The sequence below is a fragment of the Yamadazyma tenuis genome, chromosome 3, assembly GCF_029203305.1.
Source record: "Yamadazyma tenuis chromosome 3, complete sequence".
NCBI lineage: Eukaryota > Fungi > Ascomycota > Pichiomycetes > Serinales > Debaryomycetaceae > Yamadazyma > Yamadazyma tenuis.
This window is the reverse complement of record NC_089463.1, coordinates 1,349,954-1,365,347: the sequence shown is the minus strand read 5'-3', so window position 1 is coordinate 1,365,347 and position 15,394 is coordinate 1,349,954. Positions and strand designations below refer to the sequence as shown.

The 15,394-nt window shown below is 42.1% G+C and overlaps 4 protein-coding genes across 4 annotated transcripts; 2 read left to right on the top strand and 2 right to left on the bottom strand. All coding sequences in view use genetic code 12, as the record gives it.

The window, feature by feature from the left end:
• Positions 1-804: 804 nt before the first annotated feature.
• On the bottom strand, positions 805-5,550 carry OCT1 (Mitochondrial intermediate peptidase; the record flags this gene model as incomplete). The annotated part of the gene is made up of 3 exons (XM_066157994.1): positions 805-2,638; positions 3,038-3,055; positions 3,206-5,550. The coding sequence occupies 3 exons, from the start codon at positions 5,548-5,550 to the stop codon at positions 805-807; spliced, it is 4,197 nt and encodes a 1,398-aa protein (XP_066014091.1).
• A 643-nt stretch (positions 5,551-6,193) lies between these two features.
• On the top strand, positions 6,194-8,794 carry PKH3 (pkb-activating kinase-like protein; the record flags this gene model as incomplete). Its single annotated transcript, XM_066157993.1, has 2 exons — positions 6,194-7,426; positions 7,499-8,794. 2 exons carry the CDS (start codon positions 6,194-6,196, stop codon positions 8,792-8,794), a joined length of 2,529 nt encoding a protein of 842 aa, XP_066014090.1.
• A 925-nt stretch (positions 8,795-9,719) lies between these two features.
• On the top strand, positions 9,720-11,792 carry PSN45_003034 (uncharacterized protein; the record flags this gene model as incomplete). Its single annotated transcript, XM_006683558.1, has 1 exon — positions 9,720-11,792. One exon carries the CDS (start codon positions 9,720-9,722, stop codon positions 11,790-11,792), a length of 2,073 nt encoding a protein of 690 aa, XP_006683621.1.
• Positions 11,793-13,527: 1,735 nt separating this feature from the next.
• Positions 13,528-15,105, bottom strand: VPS17 (Vacuolar protein sorting-associated protein 17; the record flags this gene model as incomplete). Its single annotated transcript, XM_006683561.1, has 1 exon — positions 13,528-15,105. The coding sequence occupies one exon, from the start codon at positions 15,103-15,105 to the stop codon at positions 13,528-13,530; it is 1,578 nt and encodes a 525-aa protein (XP_006683624.1).
• Positions 15,106-15,394: the final 289 nt, after the last annotated feature.

Here is a 15,394-nt window from a genome sequence, read left to right as displayed (position 1 = left end):
TTTCCTAAACATATTTACAGCCGTTCGAGTATTCTGGCTGCAAACCCGCGCTGGCAACTCGCGATGCGATATCAAATCTGTCTTCAAAAAGTCGTCCTGCAATGTCTGGGTTTCTGTTTAAACTTAAACCAAAAAAGGCCGAATCGAAAAACAAACTAGGATTTCTGCTCGGGGGCCAGAAGAAAGATGTACCGAAAAAGAAGAATGCATTTGCAAATGAGTCTGACTCGGAAGATGAGGAGAATAAGAAAACAGTCATCGAATCTTTTGATCCTAAGGCCGAGGCAAAAGCCAACAAAACAGAATCTCTTGTCATCAAACCGAGTTTTTTGAGCCGCAGGATACCCACAAAACCAGAACTCCCACGAGAAAGGGCAGCGGATGTCATCGAAGCTTCTGGAGATCTCGACAGCCAAGCGAGACTAGCAGTTATGAATGGGGTCACCATAAGCAGCGGGCCTGTCATCGAAACCCCAAACCCACGGGTAGGTGATGCAGAAGATATGACTACTGAGTCTTACGATGAGGTGCCAGTCGAAGAATTTGGAATGGCTCTTCTAAGAGGAATGGGATGGAATGGAAAGCTGGCTGTCACCAAACCTCAGACAAATACGGCAAAACGTAAGCAAGGTTTGCTTCTTGGAATTGGAGCCAAAGCTTTGAAAGACGAAGATTTGGCCCAAGAACTTCTCAGCTCCAAGGCCAAGTTCAGCGTTCCTTTGGTGAAAAAGAGCCTCGAAGAGAAGTAGTAAATTACGAGACAATATAATGAAATGTACATGCAGATAGATAAATTATTTACAGTTAGACTATGGCACCCAAACCAAGTAACAACAATTGGCTAGCAACTGAGTGGGACCATAATGAAGACTTCTCACTGATGATACGTTCTTCATCCATTTTAACCATCTTGAGGAACTCTTCATAGATTTCACTAACTATAACATCGAAAACTCTTGTCTGGGTCAAGTGCTCAACATTGTAAAGATCTTCGAGCTTCTCAATCACCATGGTCTTCATTGTAATAGGAGGTTTGTTTTCGGTGTCAATTTTGTTAATATATGATACAAGGGACCTTAAATCATGCAAGTTCAAGAATGGAACATTACCAGTGGAAGCCAAAGGCAATTCTTTGGGCAAGGTAGCCTGAAGGTTATAGAACTTGACTTTGGCATCGATAAACACATATTCCAGATTGAACTCACTGGAGACAATTTGACGGTTATCTTCTTGGTCCATATTAAAGGTCTGATATATTGCTTGTAGAGCTCCTTTCATCAACTTTGCATCATCATGAGAGTCATCTCTTTTGGTGATAGGTTCATCGTTCTTGTTGTTAATTGTACCAAGATCATAAAATACTCTGTTGATGATTTCAGCAAATCTCTTGTACTCAATCTTGAACAAAGAATTCTCCTCAACACCCGGACTTGGGAATCGGATATCAGCCACAATCTCTGCTTTCCCATTCAATATCCAATTGAACTTCAGCTGAGGATTGCTATGTGCCAAGCCTCCCATATCAATTCCATCCAATTTGAATCTGATGGTGTTCTCAGAAGGTCTAGCATTATAGTCCTGTTTCTTATGAATTGTGAACATGGAACCGTTTATTGATCCAGTAACATTGGAAGCATTGAAAAAGTCAACAAGTAAAGACTTACCAGTGAGTTTGGGAAGCTCACAGTTGAAGATGGAAAATTTCAATGGTTCATCTTGAGTCTTGGAGTCAAATACTTCAAAGTAAGAATCATGGATCTTGACCAGATTTAATTCATAGTTGGGATCTACTCTTGGCTTTTTCGGAGAAGCCAATACATCTTTTTGGTCACTCATATCGAATTGGAAATGAATCGAGTCATGCAATCTTCTGAAGACAAATGGCGAAGCGGTGTCCACCAGTGACAGGTGCAATTCGTATTTCTTCAACACTTTCCCGTTGAGTCCAAATATTTCCAAATCCTTGATTAACCCATGTCCATCGGACCATTTGCCGAATGACAACGAGAGACTCAAAGATTGAACGTCACAGCTGAAAGAAACATTGGAGTGTTCATTATCCAAACTTTTGAGTCTAATGTTCTTGAAGATGAGTTTCCCATCGTTGAATTCGGGAAGAATACCCTTCTTTTCAAACTCAATTTTGATTCCTAGGCCATGGGATAAAATAGAACTTGTTAAGTACCCCAATATACTGTCATCTTTTTGAGGGCCGGAGGCTTTGCCGCCCTTTTTGTTTTGATCATTGTTGTCGTTATTATCGTCATTATCGTGATTGAAATATGCAAGGATCTTATTGACTAAGCTGTCAAATGTGTGTAATGAGTAGAGTAAAGTGAGGCCAAAGGTCGTGGTTCCAAGAAGAATCCACAACACATTGCCCATGACTACCCAAGAAAACATAGCAGACATATCGTCAATGGAGAAAGGCTTGTTATTTCTCTTTAAAGGCCATTTTATGTGAATAAGTAGCCGAGAAAGTGGCCCGGAAGCCTGAGCAAGCAATTTACTCTTTGTGAGTTGGAATTTCTCCTTTGTGGTTGAGGCAAAGTCGGACTTAGGCTGAGGTTTAGGAGGTTGAATGTTCAATGCCCGATATGTAGCATGAAATGATCGTTGAAACACGTCCGATTGCGTACTTCTCTTTTGTGATCTGAGGATTGCCGGCTGAATGCTGCGATGAATAAAGATTCCCCCGGATCCAAAAATATGTCTGTGACTTTTAAAACTTGTTGAAAGTAGTCCCGGAGAGGTCCTAATTGAGTACATTGTTGAATATAATCAAGGATGCGGGATCTTCAGTGGTCAAAGATGGGTTTTGTGGTTTTAAATGCTATCAGGAAGAGTGGGATATCTGAAAATTTTTCCGCGCAACGCAGTTTGCAAGCTAGAGATTGGTTATGATTGCAGCCACTGTGAATGTGATAATACATGATCACTTCATTTTGCTGCAAATAAGATTATCAAATAAATAGCTAAATTTTTTATGTTGCAACTCTTTAGCTTATAATGGTGGACAGTGTTTTGATGCAAATACCGATATGTCAATTCGTGTCTATATAAATAACTGTAGTGAATTCGATATGAGTTGGATGGTTGACAGCTAGTGCTACAACTGTGCATATGATGTAGGTGAATGAATTCTCTCAGGCAATTATTTGATAGGAATAAACTTAACTGTGAAAGTGAACTAAAAAGTCATCACTTAAAGTCGGCAGCAATGATCTCCATGGCTTTGAAATCACCAGCTTTTAATCTTTCGTTATCTAAAGCATCGGCAAGGCATAACCATGGGTCCCGGGTACCACCCCACTTCAAAATACTCTCCTTATATTTGTTACCAGCCTTCAAACTCCACGGATCCAGATAAAATAGTTCTTTGTAAACTTTGTCAGCAATTGCCCTGTCCAATAAATAAGAATAATAAACGGCACCATATGAAAACAAATGCAAAAATTTCCCATGCCAGGTTGACCACTTGTCAGCAAAAATTCCCAAATCAGATTCTAGCTTATGATAGATGGGAGTAGTATCAAATGTATCGAAATTGTCCACCATGAGAGCCACAGTGTCTGCGTTGTGTAGCACTTGATCTAACAAGGCCATTTTCGACTGCATGAATATTTCGCTATCGTACAAGATAACTTTCTGTTTCTGGTGTTTTTCGAACATTTCTTGATCTAGTGGTTCTCCAGTCTTGTAATGTTTGGCAATTTTGCAAATTACTCTAGGATCTTTAGCAAACGATTCCATCAACACAGAGGGAAGTTCCACAAAATCAGTGGCGGCTCTTGTTCCCGAAAGATTTTGGAGTTTTGTTCTTCCAATCATAGAATGCATGGCATGCCCCATCTCATGAAAAATCGTTTCAACTTGTTCTAGATTGAGTAAGCTTGGACCTGTTGCAAAAGGGAAGATTGATGTCAGTTTATGGAAGTTGAAGACCAATGAAACCACAGGAAGTTGGTAAGTTTCACTGTCATCCAAGTGAACTTGATTTTTGACTTCATCCTTGGACTCAATACCAATATCGGTGTTCAACTGTCTGGAACACACAATAGTGAAGTGAGATGGAAACACTTTCGGGGACCAAAAATCTATGTACAAGTAACCCAAAGTGATCTGGTTTTGGGTATCAAATACCCGAATCTTCCTTACTTGTCCCTTCTCCCAAGTCTCGCCTTTACCCACGGCTTCTGGTATCAATTGAATCTGGTAAATGCTCTCAAATAACTGATTCAACCCTGACATCACCGTTCCTATGGAAAGATACTCCTTGATCTCGTTCGAGTCTACTGCCAGGTTCCGAGGATCGGTCTGAAGCTTGTTTAATAAATAGTCCCTATCCCAAGGCTTTACCTCGTGAATTATTTCATCGTCACTCAATGTCATATCAGCATTTGGTTTGTACGCATAAAGGGATCTGATTTCGTCCATCAACCGGTTCTCCTTGCTATCCAATAACGTAGCCTGAACCTTATTCAAAAATGCTTTAACATTTTCTGGATTCTTTGCCATCTTGTATTCCAATTGATGGTGGGCATAAGATTCGTATCCAAGCATCCGAGCCAAAACAGCTCTATACCTGATGAATCCATTTAAAAGGCCTATCTGATGCTTCGAAGCGTTGTGATAAGCAATCCACACCTTTCTTCGGATTGCTTCTGAAGAGCAGTTCGTTAACACGTAGTATGGAATGTGTTCCATCAACGGAATCAGAACTACGTTAGTTCTACCTCTCTCAAAAGTAGGAGATCTCAGCTGAAAACTAAGGATTTCTTTCTTCAAATTAGCGTCGGAAATGTTTTCAAAGTCACCTCTATCCACATCACACCACATCGACTCCAAATTGTGTAATCCGTTGGAATAGTTCGCTCCAATGACCGAAATTTCCTGAGTCAACTCCACAAAGTTCCTCCTCGACTTTTCATCCATATGAATGCCCGATTTTTCAAAGTCCTGCTTCAAGTACTCGCCCACATTAATCTCTTCGTCCGTTAACTGAGCCCCGATAGCTTCATCGTTTAACACCATGACTAAATTGGTGTACAAATCGACATTTGTGTTCAACTGGTTCATGTATTCAAACAAGATTTCATGGGTTTTTTGAGCGGCCTCTACCCATGCTTGTTGCGGGTGTGCATTTCTGATGAATTCAGCAACGTCGATGACCCGGCACAAGATGTCGCTAAGCTGGTCAAGCTTTCGAATATATGTCAAACGACCCTCTTCTCCATGTTTCACATCTGCCAACATCTGGGCTACCAAGCTTTTGGCATCACGAAGAGAGTCCTTGGAAAACTGAACAAGGCCCTTTGGATCCTTCAAGTGTTCGTTGGTGAAAAGTCCAACGTTGATGGTGCTTTTATGTTTTCTGTTGAAGTCATTGTAAAATCGCTGATCATCAAACACTTTTTTCAAGAGGTCAGCGGGGGGACTGTAAGTCAAGGTCCTGATAGCTACCAGTGACCTGAACAGGGAGTGTTGGGAAAGACACGTTGGACGGACGCCCGGTCCTAATCTTCGTAGTAGTCGATAGTTGAGATGCATCACACAAGTGTATCAGAATTCGGAAGCAGCGAAAATTTTAAGTGTGATTGCATTTGCATCAAATAACGAACTTCAGCATTGGAGTCCTTGCAAATATAATAATTATGGGCATAAACCCAAGTTAACATATCCCAACAAACTGGTACTATATGAGAGCTTCATAAGGTTTGTTTTGACATGCACACTGGGAATAATAGTCAAAAGTAGGTTTGAATCGTGTGTCTTGTAGGCGTGGTTCGAACCAAACACGGTCAATGAAAAAAAATGATGAATTCAGCAGAACAAACGCTCCTTGGAAGAATTGGTCGATTCGGAAAGACTCTGGACATGGTAGAAGTAGCGTATAGTACTCTAGGTCGCCTACGTTGCGGTCCCTATACTTTTATTAGACATATTGACGAGTTAGCATCAAAGCCAAGTCAAAAGCTAATTCGCACCTGGTTCTCAATTAGGAGATCTGGCCAAATTTTTGATTCCCGCTTGCAACTTTCAACAACTGTTCCACTCCGTTTCATCTTCACATAAAGATCGGAAGTTTGTTCCAAATATATGCCCCATCCCTGTTCTCCTAGTTTCGAGTGCACTGCTTCCCCCCTTCATTTAAATCTCTTATCCGATCACAAGTTCCCACTCCTCAATAGCCATGTCGGGGATAGCAGTACCTACCTCCCAACAATTCAATCAAACGTCAAACTTGGCTGCCCCTGCCAATAATGGGGCCAATGGCAGTATGAATTTCAAGAAGCGTTCGGCCAGGGACTATCAATTTGGCGCTACCATTGGTGAAGGGTCGTATTCGACCGTTTACTCCGCCGTTGATTTATTTAATAAGAAGACCTATGCAATAAAAGTCCTTTCAAAGAGGCATATAGTCAAGGAAGATAAAATCAAATACGTTAACATCGAAAAGACCACTTTACACAGATTAGGTTTACAGCATCCCGGGATTGTTCAGTTGTACTACACTTTCCAGGACGAATCTAGTCTTTTTTTTGTACTTGATTTTGCCGAATATGGAGAGCTACTCTCTATTATCAGAAAGTTTGGTTCATTGAGTGAACAAGTCCTGCATTTCTACATGTGTCAGATTATCGACGCCGTCAAATTTATCCACTCCAAGGGGGTAATTCACAGAGATTTGAAACCAGAGAATATTTTGGTGGGCTTCGACTTTAATTTGAAGATTACTGACTTCGGAGCAGCCAAACTTTTGGGTAACAGCAACGATACATCCGAAGAAACAATTGATTTCAATGGCATTTACAAGGATCAAATAAGAGATGATTCCAATGGGGTTGACAGAAAGGCTTCGTTTGTCGGTACAGCTGAGTATGTTCCTCCCGAATTATTGAAAGACAATGTCTGTGGGTTTGAAACTGACATCTGGGCAATTGGATGTGTCCTATACCAGTTCTTCTACGGTAATCCTCCCTTCAAGGGCCAAACTGAATACTTGACGTTTGAGAAGATAATCAACGTTGACTATTCTATCAAGCCAAATATCCCATTACCCAACGATGTGCTTCAAATCATCGAAAACGTATTGCTCCTTGATCCCTCCAAGAGACTTACAATTCCCCAAATTCAAGCTGCTGGCTGGTTTAAAAATGTTCAATGGAATGATCCTAACTTCATTTGGGGAAGAAAAGTACCTAGGTTCGAGCCATACGATCCTTCAAGTATTAAGAACGGGTTCCCTTCATCACCTTTCACAACATCGATTAGAACAGGCTCTAACAGGGATATGAACAAATCGAGCTCGCAGCATCAATTACATTCCCAAATACAGAGCTCCGATTTCAACTTGATTCCAACTATTGGGGCTAAAAAGTCATACGACACTGCTACTAAAATCAAAAAGTTACCTGGTCCTGGAGTCAATTACAGTCCAACACACCAAGTAAATATGATGAATTCAGCTACCGCAAATACTTCATCACCACTGCAGGGTTTGGCGATCCAGCAGTCTCCCCAAAGCATCAACCAGTCTCCATCGGTAATTCCTATCTCGCAAATAACACAACAAGCCATCTCACAACACGTTCCCAACTTGACACAATCTAATTCTGGTATGATTCCTCAAGCCTACCAGCAGAAATCTGTTCCAACCCAGGTGTACCCCCAAAATTATGGGTATATGGCCATCAATGGCAGTCCAAACCAGAAGTCAAAAAACAGCCAAATTCAACAAGCTCCATCCTCTCGTCCAACTGTACGCTCAAATAATTCTTTTGCTGCAAATTCTCAAACTGCTGTTCCGAAGTATCAAAGCAGATCTGTTGCAGAAACACAAAATTCGTCATCTTCGTTGCCATATAACCTTCCTCAGCAAAAGAGTGCTTACAATATGAACCAAGCTTCTGCAGCAGCGGCTGCTATCTCAAATATGAAAATAAGTGATCCCAAGGCACCTTCACCTCCTAAAACATCGTCAGGATCGGTGTCTCCAACAAGAGGTACACCAGCGAAGAAACAAGTCAATCTGCCTGTTCTCAAGATAAAGTTCAAGGAGATTTCACCGCTTTTATTGCCGAGCGAAAAGATCCTCAAGCTTGATGTTATAATGAAGCTGCAGTTGGACTCTAAGGTTCGTAAGGCACTGAAGTTGAGTGACGATGTGATTGAAACATTAATTACAAGCCATCAACGTAGTTTGGACCTGACTGCAAAACCGGTGGTGACAATCATCACTAACATGGCTCGTGTGTTCTTCATCGATGGGGCATTAAATGTGATGCTTATTGACTTAAAAGCCAATCAAGGAGGAGATTATCTGATGTACGACTATGAGTTCGAATCGATTACTGTGGACAGTGATGATGACGTTCCTGAAGATGGAGAAGATGTCTATGGTTACCTCATAATAGAGTTGATCAGAGAGAAAGGAGACTTGATTTTCTTGAAGAGAATCAATAATGATTCAAAACCTATTAAGGATATGGTGGCTGTTGTTGATAAGGCTGGAAAGGAAGTAAAACTTGGTTCTGACTACGGATGGATAGACTGCCTATTGATTGCGAAGGATATGGTTGCGAAACAAAATGCCTCAAACGGCAGCCTGGCCAAACCAAAAGAAAAGGAAGCACCACCCCCCAAAAAAACCAGACCAAAATCCTCCTCTAGTGCCGCTAAATCCACTCCCAGTATCCCAATCAAGAAGGACAAGACGCCGGAAGCTGGAAGTAAACTGAAGGATACTAAAGGATTTGCATACTTGGCAGCAGCCGCTGCCCATAAACACTAAGAGACACTATATTCGACCAATGTATTACTATGTTCAGGCATTCATTATTTCAAAAATATATACACAAGATTCTTTACAGACTACATCATTTGGAAATGTCAATGGCATACTGAAGCCAGTCCTTATATTGACACTTTTGACTGAAAGTTTCAGCCGTTTGGTTCTTCAAGATCGACTCGACAGTCGTTTCGTTTTGCACCCAATTCTCTATAGTTTCGATCTTGGCGCTCTTTTGTTCAACTTGTTCCTGGTAGTCTCGCAGAGCGTAAGGGTTCAATCTCAAATCAAACTTTTGTTGTACATCTTTAATGTCACCGACAGTGGCCCCGATTTCCTGGCGCAAGCTCTGGGCATAGTCAGAGCAGTATCGGATGGCTTGAGCTCTTGCATTCCATTCAGGTACAATCGTGCTGGTAAAGAATATATCGCACTTGCTGGTATCAATCTCATTCAAATGAGTTCTGACAGTATCATCAGTGGCAATTCGGGAGAGCACAAGAAATGCCCTGATACGTGACGAGTTTACACAATTCTCAGGCAGGAGAAGTTCCTGGACAGTTTGTGGAACACTCATAGCTTCTACTTTCTTCAAGGGAATGTTTTTGTTGGAAGACCACACTTTGAATAGATTTGAAAATTAGGAAAAGCTGATGCGGAATGCGAAGCATGTTAATGTAAGCCCCGTCTACAAAATGTACTTGTGGATGAAATTCCAGACTTATTTTACTGTTATTGTAGACTTTGTGTATTCTGTACCCATGTTGGACTTTAACCATATTTTTAAGTTTGACCGAAATTAAACGTCCAATGGACTCATTTGGTTTATCTCTTGTATGTGCCAGCCAAGATTGAACTTCTTTGAAATTCGCAACTTTTTGCAAACACTTACACTTCCGTTAACTTCCTCAAAAACCATTACTGGACGATGGAATTTATCGATCCTTCGGCCAATTCGGAGGCATATAGATATGCATTCGCCAGTGCCATGAGAGAGCATTTGCGAATCTTAAAGGAACAAATCCGGTTGAAAGAAGCGTTAAGTAATGGGGAGGAAGATATGTATTCTGATGATGAGAGTGAACACATGAGTATCCAAACCAGGGACACGATATACCACTTGGATCTGGTTATTGGGTTTGTTTTTGGCGATATCTTGAAATACCATGTCAGGCATGATGTGGAGCAGAGTAAGAATTGGGGGTTCCCTTCGAAAGCTTTAACCCACACCTTCTCCAACATTTTATTAGGAGCTGATACCAAAGAAATGGAGATCCCTCCACGTATTACCACCTCCTCATTGATTGCTCTAGCATCCAAAGAGAGTACTAGCATGGAGTTTGTGGCTCAAAGAGAGAAGGAACTAGGAAGTGTGTTTTATTCCATTCTCAGAAATGCGTTTGAGCTCAACTACAAGTATCTTTGGAGCAAAGACGGGAACGGCACCGAGCAGAGCACTATTATGTTGTCCTCATTTGTTGCAGCATTTCTCAGTCGAAGTGTTGAGTGTTACCCTCAGGTGTTCAGTCGCCGGGAATACTTGGCTGACCGAGTCAACTATGTGGTGAAGGAGTTGGAGAACTATTCACAAGTTCAAACCAATAAAGTGCCTCTTGAATCGTTATACGAGTTTTTTGGAGTTCTTTTGAAATCTCACATAGAATTATTGATCTCAAGAGGAAGTTTGCTTGCAGAATCATCCAAGGTGGTCACTAAACTCCGGGAACAAGGTAACAATTTGATGAGCAATTATGCATATGCTCAAGCCATCAAGGTTTACACCGATGCCATTCACCTTTGTAGCGGTGAAGCTACTAAGAACTTACCTCAGATTTTTGTTAATAGGGCAATTGCATACATTGGATTGACATGTTTCCCAGAAGCTATTATGGACTTGAACTTGGCTCTCAAATACGATATTTCGTTTGTTCCAGCATGGACCCAATTATCATATGCCCAGCTTTATATGGGCAACAGTTTGATGGCTCTCAAGTGTATTGCCATGGCTTTGAGCTGTTGTTGCGGAGAAGTGTTACCTTATAACTTCCCCAAAGAACCCAGTTACATGATCGAGTATCGTGCCAATAAAAAGCGGTCTACTTTACCCCAGTTCGTGGAGCAAATTTTAAAGAGTGTAGAGCTTACGGAGAGGAGAGCGAAGCAACAAAGATTGAATAAACAGGAAATATCGGATGTGATTCAAAAAGTCAAACTGTGTATTAGTCAGTTAGCGGATGCAGCTCCAGATGAGGATAAGCACTATTTTGAATATCCACCCCGATCACTGGAACCTTCTACATTTGTGGACTTGGCTAATAGAGTCAACTCCAACAGGCCAGCGATCTATAATCCCGAAGCATCACAGACTGTCACCACCGCCGCGGCTGAAGCCACCACCGCTATTGCTCCACAAAATGCCACTCCCCGAGGAGAACCCGCCCCTCCAATTGTAGATATCTCCACTGCAATCCAAGGAGTGGTTGGGAACCTGTTTTCGGGACTCCAAGCCAACATGAGACCGGGAAGATTATATCCTGATCTGAACCAGAGTCCTCCCGCCGCTACACCTAGAAGACCAACAAACCAAAGAGGTCCATGGACCATTAACGGCCGGAGAGTTAGATCCATTCCCTTGGATGAGACGTCAGAAGAAACTTCCCTCATCAATTCGTTAGGTCCTCTGATTGCTGAGATCGTTCGAGAGGGAAGAAGACTCAGAAGAACCAGCGAAGGGCAGCCAAATCGGGATACAGAGCAGGAGCGGAACCGGTACGACAACGCTGTCAGATTCTTCACATCCCGAGCATCAGATATCCCTGGGGCCGAGCAGTTTGTTGACGACTTTGCCAGAGTAGATCAGTCTAGTGGGATTGGGCTCACATCCCACCTGGAAGGACCAAACATCTGGAATTCAAGTACCCAGCACACCTCCAACACACGTTCTGATCCGAACCCCAACAATCCCCATCCAGGTATACCCGAGTCGCCTGATCTTGATTGATTATATAGAACAGTATATGCGCATCTAAGCCGTGCAACAGTCGCGAAAATGAAGATAAGATCACTGACTCGCAGAAAAAAGGGACTTTTCAACTATCTTAAATAATGGCAGGTTTGGAACAGTCACTCTTCCAGCTCAAGTTCACTGCCAAGCAGTTGAACAAGCAAGCATCCAAGGCTGCGAAGGAAGAGCTCCAAGAAAAAGCCAAGGTGAAAAAGGCCATGGTTCAAGGAAACCCTGATATCGCCCAGTTGTATGCCCAAAATGCCATACGCAAAGCCAACGAACGAGTCAACTTATTGAGGCTCTCGTCTCGAATCGATGCAGTTGCCTCTCGTGTACAGACGGCCGTGACCATGCGGTCAGTGACAGGTAACATGACAAATGTCATCAGAGGCATGGACAAAGCTCTTCAAACGATGAATTTGGAACGAATTTCCATGGTGATGGAGAAGTTCGAAACCCAGTTTGAGGATCTCGATGCCCTGACGAACTACTATGAGTCGGCGACCAACAATGTCAGTGCATTGACTACCCCACAAGAACAGGTGGATGATTTGATGAGCCAAATTGCCGATGAGGCAGGCATTGAGATGAAACAAGGGTTGAATGAGACCAAGGTCGAGATCAATACGCCGCCTACCAGTGTGGTCACCGATGAGAAAGAGGACAAGTTGGCCGAGCGGTTGCGTGCTTTACGTAATTGATAATGCTTTTAGATCTTAGATGAGAATGCACAAAATGTAATGAGACGCAGGTGCGGAAGAGACAGACACCATACAAAACACAGGGGGGAAAACCCAAGTAGTAGTTATCCAAATTGGTTACATATATGTCAATGCCTGTTCTATATTTTGCTTCGGACCATACCCGTCTTGCAACCGATCGACCGCAGCCGAGTGTCCCAACCAATGGGAAGGTTCAGAAATTTACCACAGCAATGTCTAACTATGGCTTATAAATACCTTCGATTCCGCACACAGTGAAATTAAATATCCACTAACATGTTATCAATCAGAACTGCTTCACGTGGAGTCTCTAAAATCCCCACCAGCTCAATTGGTGCCATCAGAACCAAGGTTACTTTACCCGATCTCGATTGGGATTTCGGTGCCTTGGAACCTCACATCTCCGGCCAGATTAATGAGCTTCATTATACCAAACATCACCAAACCTATGTTAACGGATACAACCAAGCCATTGAACAACATGCCGAAGCCACCTCCAAAGGTGATGTTAAGAAGACCATTGAATTGTTAAAAAACATCAACTTCCATGGTGGTGGATACACCAACCATTGTTTGTTTTGGAAGAACTTGGCTCCCGCCAAAAATGGCGGTGGTGAACCTCCGGCTACCGATTCGGAGTTGGGTAAGAAGATTGCCGAACAATACGGAAGTGTTGACAGTTTGATTTCCCTTACCAACACCAAGTTGGCTGGAATTCAGGGTTCTGGTTGGGCTTGGATCGTCAAGAACAAGGAGAATGGTGCCATTGAAGTTACCACTACCTATAATCAAGACACCGTGACTGGTCCATTGGTGCCATTGGTTGCCATTGATGCGTGGGAACATGCCTACTACTTGCAGTACCAAAACGTCAAGGTTGACTACTTCAAAGCTATCTGGAATGTTATCAACTGGAAAGAAGCTGAAAAGAGATTCTTGGTAAACTAAGTAAATGTTAGCGTATATACTTTATTTATAGTGTTTTAGTACACAGTGATGAACCGTATCTAGAATGTAGCTACCCCTAGTAAGTGAGCAGCATTTTTGGCATCGACCACATTATCGATTTCAGATTCTTTACCCTCTGTTTCGGCAGCTTCGTTCTTCTCCTGTTCCTTCTTTTGCTTGAGGTCTTGCTCTTCGCTTAGAGACCGGAAAGTTCTCAGGGACCAGGAGTCTCCACTGGCCAGTTGGGATTGCAAGAGATTATGCTTTAAGTTGCTCAAGTTTTCCCGGTTAAGACGGGACAAACCTCCTTTGTCATCCACAATACGAATGTCAAGACGGATGTTTTCCAAATGCTTCAAGATCTTGCGATGATGGTCTACTCGGTTCAAAGTGTAGTTCTTTAAGAGCTTGTGGAATTTCAATTCCGTGTGCTGTAGCACCTCATCTTTTTCAAAGATCATTTCCCCAGAGATTCTCTTCACCTGAAGGGTCAACGATTCTTCTGCTTTAGTAGCAAATTCAAGTGATCTTAATGCTTCGTCAACTTTAATAGGGTCAAGGGCCGATTTGCTCTTCATCTTATTCGCATGCAAGTGTTTGATCTTTGTCTGTTGCTGAGCTTGAACGAGTTCTCTCATTATCAAGTGTCTGTTCGTCAATGCTTCTTTAACTTGATAGAAGTCTTCAACAAAAATTCTTAGACCATCTCCCAAGGTCCCCATCTCATTATACAGTTGAATGAGAATTAAATCGGCCTCTATGAGCTTGATCTTCGAAAGTTTTTCCCACATGTTTTTCATGCCTGGGTGAATAAATTCAACCTGTGAAAGATTGGCTAACTTTTGGGATAAATCTCCAATTGAGGCAGCATGTTGTTTCTCCATTTTCGAGTTTTTCTCCAAAAGCTTCTCGAGCTTTTGGCAACTGAGATATGCTGCTTTAATCAAAGGTCGGAATTCAACTAGTTCTTCATAGGCATCGTATGGCACTGCCAATTGTTTCAAAGTCTTACGGACTAATCCACTGGCAATTGATACTTTTCTATTGGAGTTGATAACCGAGTAACCAAAGTCGTTTTCAAGGAAATATACAAACTCTTCGTCTCGAATAATAATAGGATTTCTAGTGATTCTATCGAACCATTCTTGCCACAATATCATCAATTGTTTGGTCTCTTCTTCTCCACCAGTGGGGTATGATGTTTGAACAGAAGGAATTTGAGGAACAAAGCATTCCAAGTTAGAAACTGTCAAATATTTATTGAATTTGACAATTTCCTGGTACGTTCGACGAATTTCTTTGTATTTGGCTTGTCTGTACCTGGGTAAGTTTTGAACTTCGGCATTGAACTTTAAAATCGGATTTCCAGGTTTGTTCTTTTCGATGTTGATTAAAGCAATTTTGAGTTTGTACTTGGAGGAGAATCTCTCTGGTAAAAGTTTATGTAGTTCTTCTTCAGTGAGTTTTCCTTGTTGGTCTGGGGTTGTACTACGTTGACTGTGAGGCTCCTCAGGGATTGGTTCATCGGAGACTTGGGGGCCCGGTTGAACGGCTGGCGTCACATGATGCACCTCAGGCTCTGCAAATGGATTGTTATCCTCGAATTCGTTGGGATCGTAAGGAATTGCCGACGCCATGAGTGAGTTGTAGTTGATTGTCTGACCCTTTTGAAGTCGCAAAGCGTGATTGTCACTGCGCACGACCACCACTGGGACCTGAGCAGGGAATGGAATAAATTACAGAAGGGATAAGATAAGAAGGATTAGTCGTCCCTATGGTTTCGAGAGAGGTATGAGGTAATTGGAAGTTTTTTTTGCCGGAGCAAACAAGTCAAAAGTGAGAAAGTTAAGATCATATTATCTAAACAAATGGCTACTAGATGCAATATCCCACTACTTTAGTCCCTAAAATGAATGCTTATGTTGT